The sequence below is a fragment of the Podarcis gaigeae genome (genome assembly GCF_964106915.1).
Source record: "Podarcis gaigeae genome assembly, chromosome: Z".
Classification (NCBI taxonomy): Eukaryota; Metazoa; Chordata; class Lepidosauria; order Squamata; family Lacertidae; genus Podarcis; species Podarcis gaigeae.
Genome location: NC_139691.1, coordinates 50622641 through 50638149, shown reverse-complemented (window position 1 = coordinate 50638149; position 15509 = coordinate 50622641). Strand labels below are relative to the sequence as shown.

General features: G+C 45.0%; 2 protein-coding genes across 9 annotated transcripts in view; one reads left to right on the top strand and one right to left on the bottom strand.

Moving 5' to 3' along the window:
- LOC310836995 (P2R1A-PPP2R2A-interacting phosphatase regulator 1-like) overlaps positions 1–15509 on the bottom strand; it is an 82128-nt gene that overhangs the window by 36559 nt on the left and 30060 nt on the right. For 3 of the 6 annotated variants that reach the window (XR_014560321.1, XM_083723100.1, XM_083723098.1), the window contains one exon: positions 10161–10472. The exons of 1 other annotated variant lie outside the window; for it this stretch is intronic. Coding sequence is in view for 2 of the 5 variants with exons in the window: in XM_083723100.1 (XP_083579226.1) it covers position 10472 (1 nt within the window). In the remaining 3 variants the exon portion in view is untranslated. Of the gene's footprint in view, positions 1–10160; positions 10473–10517; positions 13327–15509 lie in introns of those variants that run through there. 2 more of the 6 variants (XR_014560320.1, XR_014560322.1) reach the window with 1 other exon arrangement.
- Positions 1251–14073, top strand: MOSPD1 (motile sperm domain containing 1). Of its 3 annotated transcripts, none has more exons than XM_083723126.1 (6): positions 1251–1391; positions 4214–4485; positions 4836–4911; positions 8447–8664; positions 12646–12807; positions 13578–14073. In XM_083723126.1, exons 2-6 carry the CDS (start codon positions 4332–4334, stop codon positions 13607–13609), a joined length of 642 nt encoding a protein of 213 aa, XP_083579252.1. In that variant the 5' UTR covers positions 1251–1391; positions 4214–4331; the 3' UTR covers positions 13610–14073. The 3 variants fall into 3 exon arrangements, 2 of the variants coding, with proteins under 2 accessions (XP_083579252.1, XP_083579253.1); XM_083723127.1 differs by lacking the exon at positions 1251–1391 and adding an exon at positions 4092–4103 and having other exon boundaries at positions 4226–4485; XR_014560324.1 differs by lacking the exons at positions 1251–1391; positions 12646–12807; positions 13578–14073 and adding exons at positions 4092–4103; positions 11225–12545 and having other exon boundaries at positions 4226–4485; positions 8447–9163.

Here is a 15509-nt window from a genome sequence, read left to right as displayed (position 1 = left end):
AAGGGGACTTGGAAACTACAATTAATCCAGAATGTGGCAGCTAGACTGGTGACGGGGAGTGGCTGCTGAGATCACATAACACCGGTCTTGAAAGACCTACATTGGCTCCCAGTACGTTTCCAAGCACAATTCAAAGTGTTGGTGCCTAGCCTGAAAGCCCTAAATGGCCCCATCCTGTATACCTGAAGGAGCATCTCCAAACCCATCGTTCAGCTCAGACACTGAGGTCCAGCTCCTAGGGCCTTCTGGCGGTTCCCTCTGTGAGAAATGAGGTTTCAGGGAACCAGGCACAGGGCCTTCTCGGTGGTGGAGCCCCCACTGTGGAACACTCTCCCTCAGATGTCAAAGAAAGAACCAACTCTCTGGCTTTTAGAAGACATCTGAAGGCAGCCTGTTTAGAGAAGCTTTTAATGTTTGACACACTATTGTATTTTAATATTTTGCTGGAAGCCACCCATGGTGGCTTGGGAAAGCTAGCCAGATGGGTGGGGTAGAAATAATTAATAATAATAATAATAATAATAATAATAATAATAATAATAATATTTCACTAAAATATAACCTAAAATTGTCATTTAAGAGCTTAATCATTTTGGTAGCACAGCTTGTTCCCTAAGTTTTATGGCAGTCGCACGGAATTTGGCCTCCCTGAGCGTGATCTCTGGATCCTTGTCCTCTACCAGGAGTTTTAGACATTGAAGTTCGGACCCATTTGGAGATTTTTGTATAGCAGGGGTGATAAATGCCGAGCGTAACAAGACATGAGAGACAGTTTCTACCTCCATCAAGCCGCAGGGGCAGACTCCTTCTGTGTATTATGGATTACCCACGAATCTGCCCTGCAATAAGGCAGATGGCAGCATGTTGAACCTGGCGAGGCCCTCCAGCTGTTTTGGGACTACAACTCCCATCATCCCTAGCTCACAGCAGTCGGGGTGATGGGCGTTGTAGTTTACAAACGGCAACACCAGCAATTCGTTCCGATAAGGGATTAGGGTGGAATGGTGGCAGTCCTGAGGGAAGCGGGTCCTCCAGCTGTTCGGGGACTACAATGCCCATCGTCCCTGATCACTGGTCCCGTGAGCAGCAAGCGACGAGGGGCGGGCCCGAGCGAGCCCTCCTCTCTGCGCACGCGTAGGAGAAGCTCCCACCACCCCCCTCCCCCTGCCTCCCAAGGACGTCGAGAAGAGGTCCTCTCGCGCCTCTGTCGCCCTTTTCCCGCTCTCCACTTCACGTTCCCGGCAGCCCTAGCGCCTGGTGACGCGAGAGGGGCGGGGAAATGGGCGGGCCCGTCCGCTGAGGCGAGGGAGAGAGGCGAAGAGGCGGTGCTTCCTCGGCGGCGGCGGCGGCTGGTGACCGAAAGAACCCGGAGGCGGAGGCGGGTCCGAGGGGTGAGTGAGGGCAGGGAGCGAGGGTCCGTCGTCGCACAGGAGGGTCCTCAGGGATCTCATTCCCGGCGAGGGGCCTGTTTGGGGACTACAACTCCCATAATCTCTCACCGCTGGCTACTGGTAGCTGGGGATGATGGGAGTTGTAGTCCCCAAACAGCTGCGAGGCGACCCGAGCCCGAAACAAAAGCGGGCCTCTTCGGGCTTGAGGGGAAGGGGCTGCGCTGCGCTCCTCTGCGGCTCCGGTGGGGCGGCGGCTCGCCTCAGCCTGAGCGTTCGCGCGCCCCCCGCCCCTCGGCGGGGAGGGAGCGATCGGGGGTCTCTGGCCTGGGTGGGGGCTTCCTGGGGGAAATGGCTCTCGAAAAAGTAGAGGACCATCGCTGAGGGCGAGGAGGGCCTGGCTGTTTCGAGGGGGGGTCGTCGTCGTGCCTTTGGCAGAGTTGCGTCAGAGATGACCACCGTAGCTGTTTGGGGACTACAGTGCCCATCATCCCCGGCCACTGGTGCTAGGGATGATGGGATTTGGAATCCAAAAAACAGCTGGAGGGCCAAGTTGGTCCATGCCTGGGCCAGAAAGGGATGAAGTCTGTTGCGAGAGAGAACAGCAGCGGTGTCCTTGTTCTACTGTCCTGGACTACAATTTCCATCATCCCTGACCACTGGTCCTGTTGGCTAGGGATGATGGGAGTTGTAGTCCCCAAAAGAGTTGTAGGGCCAAATTTAAGGCATGGCCCAACTCGGCCCTCCAGCTGCTTGGGGACTGCAACTCCCATTATCCTTGGCCACTGGCTAAGTTTGGCCATGCCTGCTGGCAGTGCAAGGGGTCTGGTAGCTCTGTTAAAAAGAATGCCAGGGTTGGCTGCGGCAGCCCCTCACCTAGAGGGGGCTTCAGCAGCAGCAGGGGCCGTATCCTCAGAGAGAGCACGTATGGATCCGAAGGTTGGACTCTGCTTGTGTGTTCCCGTCTCCCCTGCTCATTTTTTGTCTGCTGTTACGGCCAATCGGGATAAGATACCCCTGCCGCTGTAAACACTAATGTGACTTGGTAGCGTTTTGTCAAGGGTGCAAGCTAGATTGGAGAGGGCCGGAATCATGTCTCCTCGTCTACAATATGCCGTTCGGTTTGTCTCCCATTCATTTCTTTGGATTTCTCTTTGCTGCTTGTTGTGCCTGAAACACATCTGGAGGAACGTGCTTCGTTAAGCTCCTTGGCCAGGCTTCCTCAACCTCGGCCCTCCAGATGTTTTGAGACTACAATTCCCATCCCACTAATTCTTGTTTTGATTGCATTCTAATTGACGCTGTCGTCTGGGCTAGTTCAAGTTTTGCCAGTTTTGAATTGTGTGAGTAGATTGCAGTCTCTCTGGAGTTGGCCACCCCTGCTTTTTCCAATAACAATGACGTGATTCGCAAATGTGGCAGGCTTGCAATTTTCAGGATTAATTGGCATGGGTGTTGTGAATAGCTGCTGTGGGATCTCATAGATGCATAAAAGCTTTTGGCCTACAATTCCCATGACCCCTAGCTAACGGGACCAGTGGTCAGGGATGGTGGGAATTTTAGTCCCAAAACAGCTGAAGGGCGCAGTTTGGCCACCACTGCTCTAGCTCAGGCATGGCCCAAGTTGGCCCTCCAGCTGTTTGGGCTGGGCGTCCATCAATATGTGGATGATACCCAGCTCTACCTCTCTTTTAAATCAGAACTAGTGAAGGTCCTGTGTGAGTTCCTGGAGGTGGTTGGAGGATGTATGGCAGCTAAGGGATTTTGGTTGAATCCTGAAAAGACAGAAGTACTGTTCTTGGGGGACGGGGGTCGGGTCGGTGTGGGGGACTCCCTGGTCATGAATGGGGTAACTGTGCCCCTGAAGGACCAGCTGCGTAGCCTGCGTAGCCCCATGGAGGTGCAGGTCCGTTCTGTGTCCAGGGCAGCTTCATCTGGTATGCAGGATGAGACCCTCCCTGCCCAGAGCAGAACATGCTCTGGTTATCTCCCGCTTGGACTATTGCCATGCGCTCTACGTGGGGCTGCCTTTGAAGATGGAAACTACAACTAAGACGGAAACTACAACTAATCCAGAATGCGGCAGCCAGACTGGAGACAGGGACTGCAGAGACTGCATAACCCTGAAAGACCTGCATATCTCCCGGGACATTTCCGGGCACAATTCAAAGTGACCTTGTGGACCTTGAAAGCCCGAGGGCCTTAAATCCGGCACTGGCATAGATAGATAGGTAGATAGATAGATGATTGACAGTTAGATATAAGATGGATAAATAGATGATAGATAGATGATAGATAGATAGATAGATAGATAGATAGATGATAGATAGATGATAGATAGATGATAGATATAGATGATAGATAGATAGATGATAGATAGATAGATAGATGATAGATAGATAGATAGATAGATAGATAGATAGATAGATAGATGTTTGATGCTGTCTTGTGTTTTTATAGGTTTGCCTATAGGTTTGCCAAGATGGATAAATAGATGATAGATAGATAGATAGATAGATAGATAGATAGATAGATAGATAGATAGATGATAGATAGATGTTTGATGCTGTCTTGTGTTTTTATAGGTTTGCCTATAGGTTTGCCAAGATGGATAAATAGATGATAGATAGATAGATAGATAGATAGATAGATAGATAGATAGATAGATAGATAGATGTTTGATGCTGTCTTGTGTTTTTATAGGTTTGCCTATAGGTTTGCCAAGATGGATAAATAGATGATAGATAGATAGATAGATAGATAGATAGATAGATAGATAGATAGATAGATAGATAGATGTTTGATGCTGTCTTGTGTTTTTATAGGTTTGGCTATAGGTTTGCCATAATGCTTTCGGATTCCTAAATTGCTGTGACGAGACGTGTGGGGAGACAAAGCCATCGGGCGAGCAGAAGGCGCAGTGGCGAGGACGACTCGGGGCCAATGCAGCAGCAAAAAAGGCAGCCAGAGTTAGTGGAAGGAAACCTTCCTGTCTTCCTATTCCCCACGGAGCTTATATTTTATGCGGACGACCAGTCGACCCATAAACAGGTGTTGACTCTCTATAACCCCTATGAATTTGCCTTAAAATTCAAAGGTGCGTCTCAGGTACAATTCTATTTAAGGGTTTGCTTGGGGAGGAGGGATTGTCTCAACTTCCTTTTATTTGCTTTCTGACCTGCCTTTTGCCTGAAGGTCCGTGGGTGGGTTACAATAACTTGGGAGTCCGGATAAGACATGGCCCAACTTGGCCTTCCAGCTGTTTTGGGACAACAACTCCCATCACCCATAGCTAACAGGACCAGCGGTCAGGGATGGTGGGAATTATAATCCCAAAACAGCTGGAGGGCTGGAGTTCGGTAGTTCCTGATGTTGAGCTTCGCTTCTGTGCCAGTTTTCCTTGCGATTGGCTGACATCGGATGACGGCCCCTTTTCTTTTCTTTCAGTTCTTTGCACAACCCCAAATAAATATGTCGTGGTCGATGCAGCGGGCGCGGTGAAGCCTCAGTGCTGTGTTGACATGTGAGTAAAAAGCTGTTTTTTGGTTTGTTGCTTTGTAATGAATAGCAACCACTAAGCTACCTTCCAGAGGTCATTCGTTAATTTATTAGATGTATAGTCCACCCTCATCAAGACATCTCAGGGTGGGGAAATAAAAAAATTTAAAAATGGTCCAGTGGCACCTTAGGGACCAACTCAGTTTGTTCTGGGTCTAAGCTTTACGTGGGCATGTGCCCTTCTTCAGATACACAGAAACCGAAGTCTAGTATGAAAGAGGCCTCCCAGCATTCTCACTGCCCATATAAGAGCAGCGCAAACAGTTGGGCCTGACGAGCGTTTACTGTTCCCAACCCTAATCCTGCGGAAAGCCATCTAATTGGATTTGAATTTGATCCTGACTTGTTTTCAGGAGGTAATTTCGTTATTGCTTGATTTTATACCAGTGTTACATATTTGGTGTTAGCCTCCCTGAGCCCAGGTTCGGACGGGGAGGGCGGGATACAAATAAAAGTTTATTATTTATTATTATTAACCAGACCCTGATAGATAGTGGGAGGGTGGGGCGGGGTTTTCCCCAAAGGGTAGTAGGACTCAATGGGTATGGTCAACCTGTGGGCGACTGTGAACGACTGCAATTAGTCCGACAGGACCTGATCCTGTGCTCCGGGGACTAGTGTGGCTGGCATAGCACTGGGTGGACGTGGTCAGCAGAGGACCGATCCACTGTCCCTCAGACCTTGTGGGGGGCCGGACTAGATGTGGGGGAATGAATGAATTCCTATTCCCCACAAACAACCCAGAGATGCATTTTAAATAAAAGGGCATATTCTACTCATGTAAAAACACGCTGATTCCTGGACAGTCCGTGGGCCAGATTGAGAAGGCGTTTGGGCCGGATCCAGCCCCTGGGCCTTAGTTTGCCTACCCATGGTATAAAGGAATACAAGATTGATCTAGGAAAGAAAGTTTTTATAAAACATCACAGAAATAAAATGATACAACACGCTTATGAGAAAGGGAAAAAACATGGAGAGGATGGGTAGTCATAGGTTTGTGAAGAAACCCCATAATTGAAACTGTATGTATCTTTTGTGATCACCAATAGCTTTACAGTGGTACCTTAGTTTACGACAGGCATAGGCAACCTTGGCACTCCAGCTGCTTTGGGACTACAATTCCCATCATCCCTGGCCACTCATCCTGTGAGTTAGGCATCATGGGAGTTGTAGTCCCAAAACAGCTGGAGGGCCTAGGTTGCCTATGCCTGGTTTATGACCATCATCCATTCCGGAGGTCCCTTCGTAAACTGAAACAGGTCGTAACCCAAGGCACGCTTTTGCCAATGGAGCCTCCAAAAACGGATCATTGTCCAAAAAAATGTGTTCGCCAACCAAAAAAATTGTTTGTAATAAAAAACCACGGGTTGTGACCCGAAAAAGGTTTGCAAACTGGGACGTGCACGTCTGGGTTTGAATCGATCATCATTCAAAACTTTCGTAAGCTAGGTTGTTCACAAACCAAGGTACTAATAGAAATGATTATGACGACTTGTTGTACATATATAAATAATGAGCTGTTTATAATATTAGAAGTAAGTCCATTTAGTATGGAGATGACAGGCTTCCTCAGCCTTGGCTCTCCATATGTTTTTGGCCTACAACTCCCATGATCCCTAGCTAGCAGGACCAGTGGTCAGGGATGATGGGAATTGTAGTCTCAAAACATCTGGAGGGCGGAGGCTGAGTAAGCCTGAGATAAGGTAAATAGGGTGATTTAGAAATGCGGAGATAAAAGTGATTGCATATGGTAGTCAGGGAGGAGAACGGGAGAAAGTCAAAGCTCAATTTGAGCAAAGATATATGTGATGAAGAAATTTTATTTGGTTGTTTGTTATAAAGCAGGCATCCCTTAATAATTGCAGAGACGTGGTGCGAGACTGGCTTCATTATTATCAAATAAGAGAGGCCTACAATTTGGACAAAAAAATTGGCTTCCAGGTGGAAAAATCAAAAATGGAAACAGAACTGTTAGATCCCAAAACCAAGATACTTTCAAGAATGTATAACCTGCTGTTAAAATGGAATGCGCAGGATGAAACGGTTAAATCTGCTATGATTAAATGGGCACAAGACATTGGTCATAATATTATGTTTGCTGACTGGAAACAGTTGTGGACCACCGGTATGAAATTTACGGTATGTAATGCCTTGAGAGAGAATATTATGAAAATGATATACAGGTGGTACATGACACCAGTCAAGCTTGCAAAAATATATCATCTGCCCGATAACAAATGTTGGAAATGTAAAGAGAATGAAGGTACATTCTTTCACCTTTGGTGGATGTGCCCAAAGATTAAGGCTTTCTGGGAGATGATCTATAATGAAATGAAAAAGGTATTTAAATATACCTTTCTGAAGAAACCAGAGGCCTTTCTCCTGGGCATAGTTGGCCAATTGGTGCCAAAGAAGGATAGAACTTTATTTATGTATGCAACAACAGCAGCAAGAATACTTATTGCAAAGTATTGGAAGACACAGGATCTACCCACCCTGGAAGAGTGGCAGATGAAGGTGATGGACTATATGGAATTAGCGGAAATGACTGGCAGAATCTGAGACCTGGGAGAAGAATTGGTGGAAGAAGATTGGAAGAAATTTAAAGACTATCTGCAGAAACACTGTAAAATTAATGAATGCTAAAATGATGTTGGATTGAAAATAAGTGGCATTAGCAACAAAGTTAATAAGAATATGCAAAAATGAATTGATAATGGATGAAAATATAGAGTTATAAAATGTTAAGATATAGAGTTAAGATAAATGAAAGAGGGTAAGGATTTGCTGATTTGATTATGTAAATGGGAATACAAGAAGGGGAGGTGTGAGGAGGTCAAAGAAACAAGCTAATGAGAGTAAAGATATAAAAAAATGGATTTGTTTTTAATTTTTTCTTATTTTCTTTTTGTCCTTTGTATGTTGTATTTTTTTTTTCATGTATTTTTGTACTCATGTTTTTGTAAAACTTTAATAAATATTTCTTTTTTAAAAAAAGTAGGCATCCCCAACCTTTGGCCCTCCAGATTGAGCCAGTGTGGTGTAGTGGTTAAGAGCGGTGGACTTGTAATCTGGTGAACCGGGTTCGCTTCCCCGCTCCTCCACCTGCAGCTGCTGGTTGACCTTGGGCCAGTCACACTTCTTTGAAGTCTCTCAGCCCCACGCACCTCACAGAGTGTTTCTTGTGGGGGAGGAAGGGAAAGGAGAATGTTAGCCGCTTTGAGACTCCTTCGGGTAGTGATAAAGCGGGATATCAAATCCAAACTCTTCTTCTTCTTCTTCCTGATGTTTTGCACTGCAATTCCCATCATCCCTGGCCACTGGTCCTGTTAGCTAGGGATCATGTGAGCTGTAGGCTAAAACATCTGGGGAGCCGCAGGTTGGGGATGCTTGTTATAAAATAAAAAAGAAAATTTAATAAACATTATATTAAAACAAAAAAAGAGCAATAATGCGTTAAAAAAGGAAATGTGGCCATTCATGTCCTCCTCCCATTACAGTGTGATCCGTCACAGAGATGTCCGACCTTGCCACTATGGTGTGATCGACAAGTTTCGGCTCCAGGTCTCCGAGCAGAGCCAGAGGAAAGCGCTGGGGAGGAAAGAGGTCATCGCCACTCTGCTTCCAGCAGCTAAAGACCCGAAGGAAGAGGAGGAGAAGAGGATCACGGCACACCTGGCAGAGAGCGTCTTTTTCGAGCAGGCTTTGTGCCAGCCAGGTAGTTGGATGGTTGGAACACCATTGCTTTTTGGAGCTATTGACCTGCCTCTTTCTCTATTTTTTATTTTATTTTATTATTATTATTATTACTACTACTACTACAGTGGTACCTTGGGTTACATACGCTTCAGGTTACAGACTCCGCCAACCCAGAAATAGTACCTTGGATTAAGAACTTTGCTTCAGGAAAAGAGAAACCATGCAGCGGCAGCAGGAGGCTCCATTAGCTAAAGTGGTACCTCAGGTTAAGAACAGTTTCAGGTTAAGAATGAACCTCCAGAACGAATTAAGTTCTTAACCAGAGGTACCACTGTATTATATACCAGGGGTCAGCAAACTTTCAGCAGGGGGCCAGAGATGCATTTTAAATAAAAGGGCACATTCTACTCATGTAAAAACACACTGGTTCCCAGACCACCAGAAGGCAATTGGGCCAGATCCGGCCCCTGGGCTGTAGTTTGCCTACCCATGGCAGGGGCTGGCAAGTTTTTTTCATGGCGGGCTGGTCCACTGTCCCTCAGACCTTGTGGGGGGCTGGACTAGATTTTTTGAGGGGGTGTGTGTGAATGAATTCCTATGCCCCACAAATAATCCAGAGATGCATTTTAAATAAAAGCACACATTCTACTCATGTAAAAACATGCCAATTCCTAGTCCCAGTCCACCGGACTGAGGCCACTGGGCTGCATCTGGCCCCCGGGCCTTAGGTTGCCTACCCTTGTTATATGCATTTGTGAATGTTTACTCAAACCCTGCCAATGAGTCCAACTCTCCTTGTTGTCTCTTCATATATATCATAAATGGTTCCCATTCTCTTTTAAAGTCTGTGTTGTCCCTCTCATGTAATTTATCTGTTCATTTTGCTAATTCTGCATATTCCATGACTTTCTCTTGCCGTTGTTCTTTCTTGGCTTTCTTCCGTCTTCCGAGCTGGGGCTAATAGAATCCTTGCTGCTGTTGTTTCACGCATAAATAATTTCCAGTTGTCCTTTCTTATTTCTTATTTATATTTACAAGCAGACAATATGGAGGCATTTCCCCACATCTGCCGTATTAAGCAGCTGGTCCCTTACCTCCCTTATCCTGACCTCGCCACAGTGACCCATGCAACGGTCACCTCCAGGCTTGATTATTGTAACTCGCTCTACGCAGGGTCGCCCTCAAAGCTCACCCAGAAACCCCAGCGGGCAGAGAACGCCTCGGCGAGGTTCCACGCAGTGTCCCCGCTGCGGGACCACGTCCACCCAGCGCTGTGCCAGCCGCACTGGCTCCCAGTGGAGCACAGGGTCAGGTTTCAGGGGCTGGTTTTCACTTTTAAACTAGGCTTCCTCCACCTCAGCCCTCCAGATGCTTTTGGCCTACAACTCTAGCTAGCAGGACCAGTGATCAGCCATGATGGGATTGTAGGGCCAAGGCTGAGGAAGCCTGCACTTAACCCCAAAAACCAAAAAGAGTAAAGGGAAAGGATCAGAAAGAAAGAAAGGACTACACCCATTTGACTTTTTAATGTTTTATTTGAGAATATTTACAAACAAACAGGTACACACACTTCACCCCCAAAACCAAAGACAGTAAAGGGAAAAGGTGAGAAAGAAAGAAAAGATGGAGGAGCACACCCACTTGACTCCCCTCCACCAGCACTTGTCACCTTGAGAGTCCTTTTAAGTTCTCATTCCCATTACATATTATTTATCACTGCAATTACTTCTTTGATAGTATGATTATGGTGTAACATCAAGTCACCTTACAAGCTTAACCTTCCTCTGCTTGTCAATATGAAGAGGATGCCAGCAAGGTCGAACCTTTCTGTAAGGAAAAAAGGATTTTATGATTCAAAAAAAAAAAGGAAACCTTCCTCTGCTTGTCAATATGAAGAGGATGAACTTTTCTGTAGTGTGTGTGTGTGTGTGTGTGTGTGTGTTTTAAATCAAGTCTTACCTCCTGGCTTCTCCCTGCCCTGCCTAGGTGAGGAAGGGAGCTGGCTGAGCACCATTTTCAGCAATCCCTCTCTGGAGCCAGCCCTTTTGCACCGCTCATCTTTCCCCCGCCGCCCTGCCTACCCATGAGAAGCGGCGGCAGCCCCTGGGAGGGTAAGCGTGGGGGGTGGGGAGGAGGACTACTTGCCTACCCCGCCTCTTCTTCCAACTCCCACCCTCCCTGGTGCTGGTTCTCCAGCCCGCCCCGAAGTCTGAGGGACAGTGGACAAGCCTGCAGCAAAAAAAAATTTGCTGGCCCCTGCACCTAATGGGAAGCTCAAAAGCTGAATCTGAGCATCCCTCTCCCCGCTGGTGGTTTTTGGCAATTGGTATTCAGAGGAACACTGTTTTCCCCCATTGGAGGTTGAACCTAGCCCATGGGTAGGCAAACTAAGGTCCAGGAGCCGGATCCAGCCCAATCGCTTTCTCAATCCAGTCGGCAGACCATCCAGGAATCGTGTTTTGACATGAGTAGAATGTGTCCTTTTATTGAAAATGCATCTCTGGGCGATTTGTGGGGCATAGAAATTCATTCATTCCCCCCCCCAACTAGTCCAGCTCCCCACAAGGTCTGAGGGACAGTGAACTGGCCCCCTGCTGAAAAAGGTTGCCAATCTCTGAAGTCCTAGCCATTCTGGCTGGGTGGATTTGACGGGAAGCCCAATGTCAATAAAAGCAAGAATGTTTGGTGAAATGAAATGTTTAGGAATGAAGTGGATCTCATTTGAACTTTTTGTTAGGGTTGCCAAGACTGTGATCTACTCACAAAGTTAAAAACTAGCAGTGATCTACACCGGTTCAGGTCTAAGTTGTTGGGCTTTTTTTAGGGAAGCCAAAGTTCTTGAGCTTCTTTGGGGGGAGCCAGTGATGATGATGATGATGATGATGATGATTAATTTATACCCCACCCATCTGGCTAAGTTTCCCCAGTCTATCAAGTGTTAAAAACAATACAGCATTAAATATTAAAAACTTCCCTAAACAGGGCTGCCTTCAGATGCTTTCAGATTTACCTGTTGGACATGCCTATGTTATACCATTCAAAAAACTGTGGGCAAAAAATATAAATTTTACAGCATGTTATTTAATAAGAGAAAATTACCTGAAAATGCACCACAGGTGGTATTTAGCACTGGAGAGATTGGCTAAAATGAACAGATTGCTTAGTAATAAGTGTTGGAGATGCACAAAGCAGATTGGAACCTTCTACCATATGTGGTGGACATGTCCAGAGATCAGAAAGTTCTGGGACATGATCCATGAATAAATAAAAAAGTTACTAAGAACTTCACATAGTAAAAGACCAGAAACATATCTTTTGGGAATATTGAACAGTGATATTCTAAAAGAAAAAACTCAATTTTTTCTGTATGCAACATCAGCGGCAAGAATTCTCGTGGCGAAGTACTGGAAGGGTAACCAGGTACTGACCAAAGAGGAGTGGCTATATAAATTATGTGAATATTTGGAACTGGAGAAATGGACGGATATAATAAGACTAAAGCCAATGAATACAGTCCAGGAGGAATGGAATTGCTTGAATGACTACTTAGAAAGACAAGGTTCAAATGTAAAAATTTGGCTGTGTCTAGAACGACCTGGTGAATGGAAAAGGGGAAATATACATATATACACATTTATATATTCAGATGAAAATAATACTGAAATACAGATAAAATATGAAAGGTGAAAGGAAGTGCTGTGAGAGTGATGGAAGTCTATTATTATTATTTTGTAAATCAGTGTTTATTGTAATGAAATATGATACTTTATTCTTCTTTTCTGTCTACTTTCCTTTGCATTTTTTCCCTTTATTTTCTTTCTGTTTTATTGGATATTACTCTTTATGTATGGTTTTGTTTTGATGTATTTACTTTGCAATATAATAAAGATTTTTTTAAAATGTTTTGTTATTTACTAAATTCAATAAAGGGGGGGGGGGAGAAAGGAAAGGAAAGAAATTGCCCCTTTCCATAGTGTCAAATGCCTTTTCCTTTTTCCAGAAAACAGAATTGCCTCATCGGGGCCAAGTTTGCTCACCGTGTTCCTCGGAATCGTGTGCATTGCGGCTCTCATGCTTCCCACGCTGGGAGAAGGGGGTTCCCTTGTGCCTCTCTACCTCCACTTAAGTGTGAATCAAAAGTTAGTAGCGGCTTACGTATTAGGTACGCATCTTTTTGTTGTCATTTCAAAATAGGATTTGTGGCTGAGTGTAAAAATGAAAATGTGTAAAGAAACGTAAAAAACAACCCTGTAATCGAGTCACTGCATGAGGGCCATGTCAGCAAATTGCAACCAGGGTGGATCAATGTTTTTTAAAAGCAAGTTTTTTAAAATAGGATTTTTTTATTTAAATCGGATTTTGGAAATAAAATGCTTTTGGAGGAAGAATCTTTCTATAGTTTTCTGTTTAGGTTACGTTATAGTCCAAAGCAGGCTTCCTCAACCTCGGCCCTCCAAATGTTTTGAGGCTACAATTCTTTTTCTCTTTCCAATCAAGTAGAGCAGAAAAGCTGTCCAAATGGAAACAGTCAATTTATTAAACCTCACTTCAAATCATTTCATCCTTATCTGTCAATGTATTTCTTATAGTAGAACCAAATCAGTCATTTTTGATAGAACTGTAAAAACTACTCTTCCTCTGCTTGTCAATATTAGGAGGATGCCAGCAAGGCCGAACCTTTCTGTAAGGGGGAAAAAGAGATTTAAATCTAGTCTTACTGACTAGTGATTTAACTGATTGCAACTGAAAGTAAATTTGAGCTCTCTGACATTTCAGCATTTGTTAAAGAGATGAGTTGTGTATGTAAGATGTGTATGTAAACCACGTTTCACAAATATTGACAAACGTGCTCCCAGTGAACAAGCTTTCTTGGTGTGGGTTATTTCTCAAGTTAAGCCGAAATAACTGGCTTTTTTCTTCTGATTCTTGCAGGTCTCATCACTATGGTCATCCTGAGAACATGAGCGATAACACAATTGGATGTCCATCTTTTTTCTCCTATTTTTTTACTGCCTTTTAAATTCGCATCCTGAACGTGGCCTCTGAACTCCATTTGGGTGCAAAAATCATCTGGCGATTTGCATCGCTCTCTCTTTTTTTTCTTTTTTCTTTTTTGAAAGCAAAGTTTTAACTCCGTTTTCACCGGAAAGACTCACGTGCTAGGAGGTGCTTTTTGACTGATGAAATGGTTGAAGGAAAAGGAATTGAAAGAAGCTTTTCTACCTATGTCTACCGTGCAAAAATCTCATTTGTGCTTTCTTTTTAAATTGCATGTTTTTAAATTCATGTCAACTTCAGTGTTTGACCGCCATAGGAGCCGGCAGTTCTATCTGCAGTGTTCATTTGCCTGTAAGTATTGCAAATTTAAATACAGATAAAAACGCCTGGATGGCGGAATTGAAAGCCGCTTGCCCGATGGTGGAAGCTGCCGTATTTTTCCGTTTATTTTTGGAGACTCCAGTTTAGGAAAACAGGGGGGGGGGGGTTTGCCCAGAGCATGGGTAGGCAAACTAAGGCTCTGCCCAGTTGCCTCAGGATCCAGGCTGTGGACAGTCCGGGAATCGGCGTGTTTTGACATGAGTAGAATGTGTGCTTTTATTGAAAATGCACCTCTGGGTGATTTGTGGGGCATATGAATTCATTCATTCCCCCCCTCAATAGTCCAGCCCCCCACAAGGTCTGAGGGACAGTGGATCAGCTCACGGCTGGAAAAAGTTGCTGACCCCTTACACCCTTTTTAGAAAAGGAGAAAAGAGGACAAGCTTTTGCAACCATACAACTACACCAGATGAATTGTTGACTGCCAAATTGGCGACACAGATTTTTTTTATTTTTTAAAACTAATACATTATAGTGGCCAGATCCCGAGGTTTTTGCAACAGGAGGTGCCTGTTCTGCGCATGCGTGTGGCGCAGTAGAGTGCTTCTGTGCGTGCGGCAAAACCCGGTAAAATACTTCCAGGCTTGTCGCTAACGTATCCCGAAGTTTACGCAACCAGAGGGTTAGGTAAGCTGAGGTACTGCTGTATCTGCACTTCAGGGCAGGCCATGCATAGCAGGCGCAGGCGTGGCCCTCCAACTCTTTTGGGACTACGACGCCCATCATTCCTAGTTAACAGGACCAGTGATCAGGGTTGAAGAGAACTGTAACAGCTGGAGGGCCAAGTTGGGCCATGCCTGTAGTAGGGGATAGCTCCTTCCGTTTCCCATGACAACTACATCTTGTAACTTGGTCTACCAATTGAGAAGAGGGTTTGTCAATGGAAACCTATTCATTGATTCTATCACTACTGTATTCTCAAGCGTGGGTGCCAGTGGGGAGAGTTACAAAGTGTGGGGAAACATGCTAAAAACATCCTTAAAAAAAGCTCAGCAACTTTGGGGTAAAATTGTAAAAAGTAGCTCTAAAAATTAATAATCATTTTTTTTAAAAAAATATATTGATTTTTATCCACTCTGATCCATGGACATTATTGTGAAGCCTTTGGCAATGCTGGACACAGCTGCCCTTAGACTAGATTGTCACTTAAATTGGAAACCGTCTTTAGAAAGATTTTCTCTCCGGAAGCATTTTATTTTAAAAATCTGATTTAAATCCAAAAAAATCTGATTTGGGGGTTGTTGTTTTTTAAAAAATCACTGATTTTTATCCACCCTGTCATGTGGTCATGCAGTGCTTTCAAATGCTCTGAGCTTACCTGAGATTGCCCACATAAGCCTCAAGTGTTCCCATTTTAAAGAACAAGGAACCGAGGCTAAGCAAAAATGATCTATCCCAGGCATAGGCAAACTCCAGCCCTCCAGATGTTTGGGACTACAATTCCCCTCATCCCTGACCACTGGTACTGTTAGCTAGGGATGATGG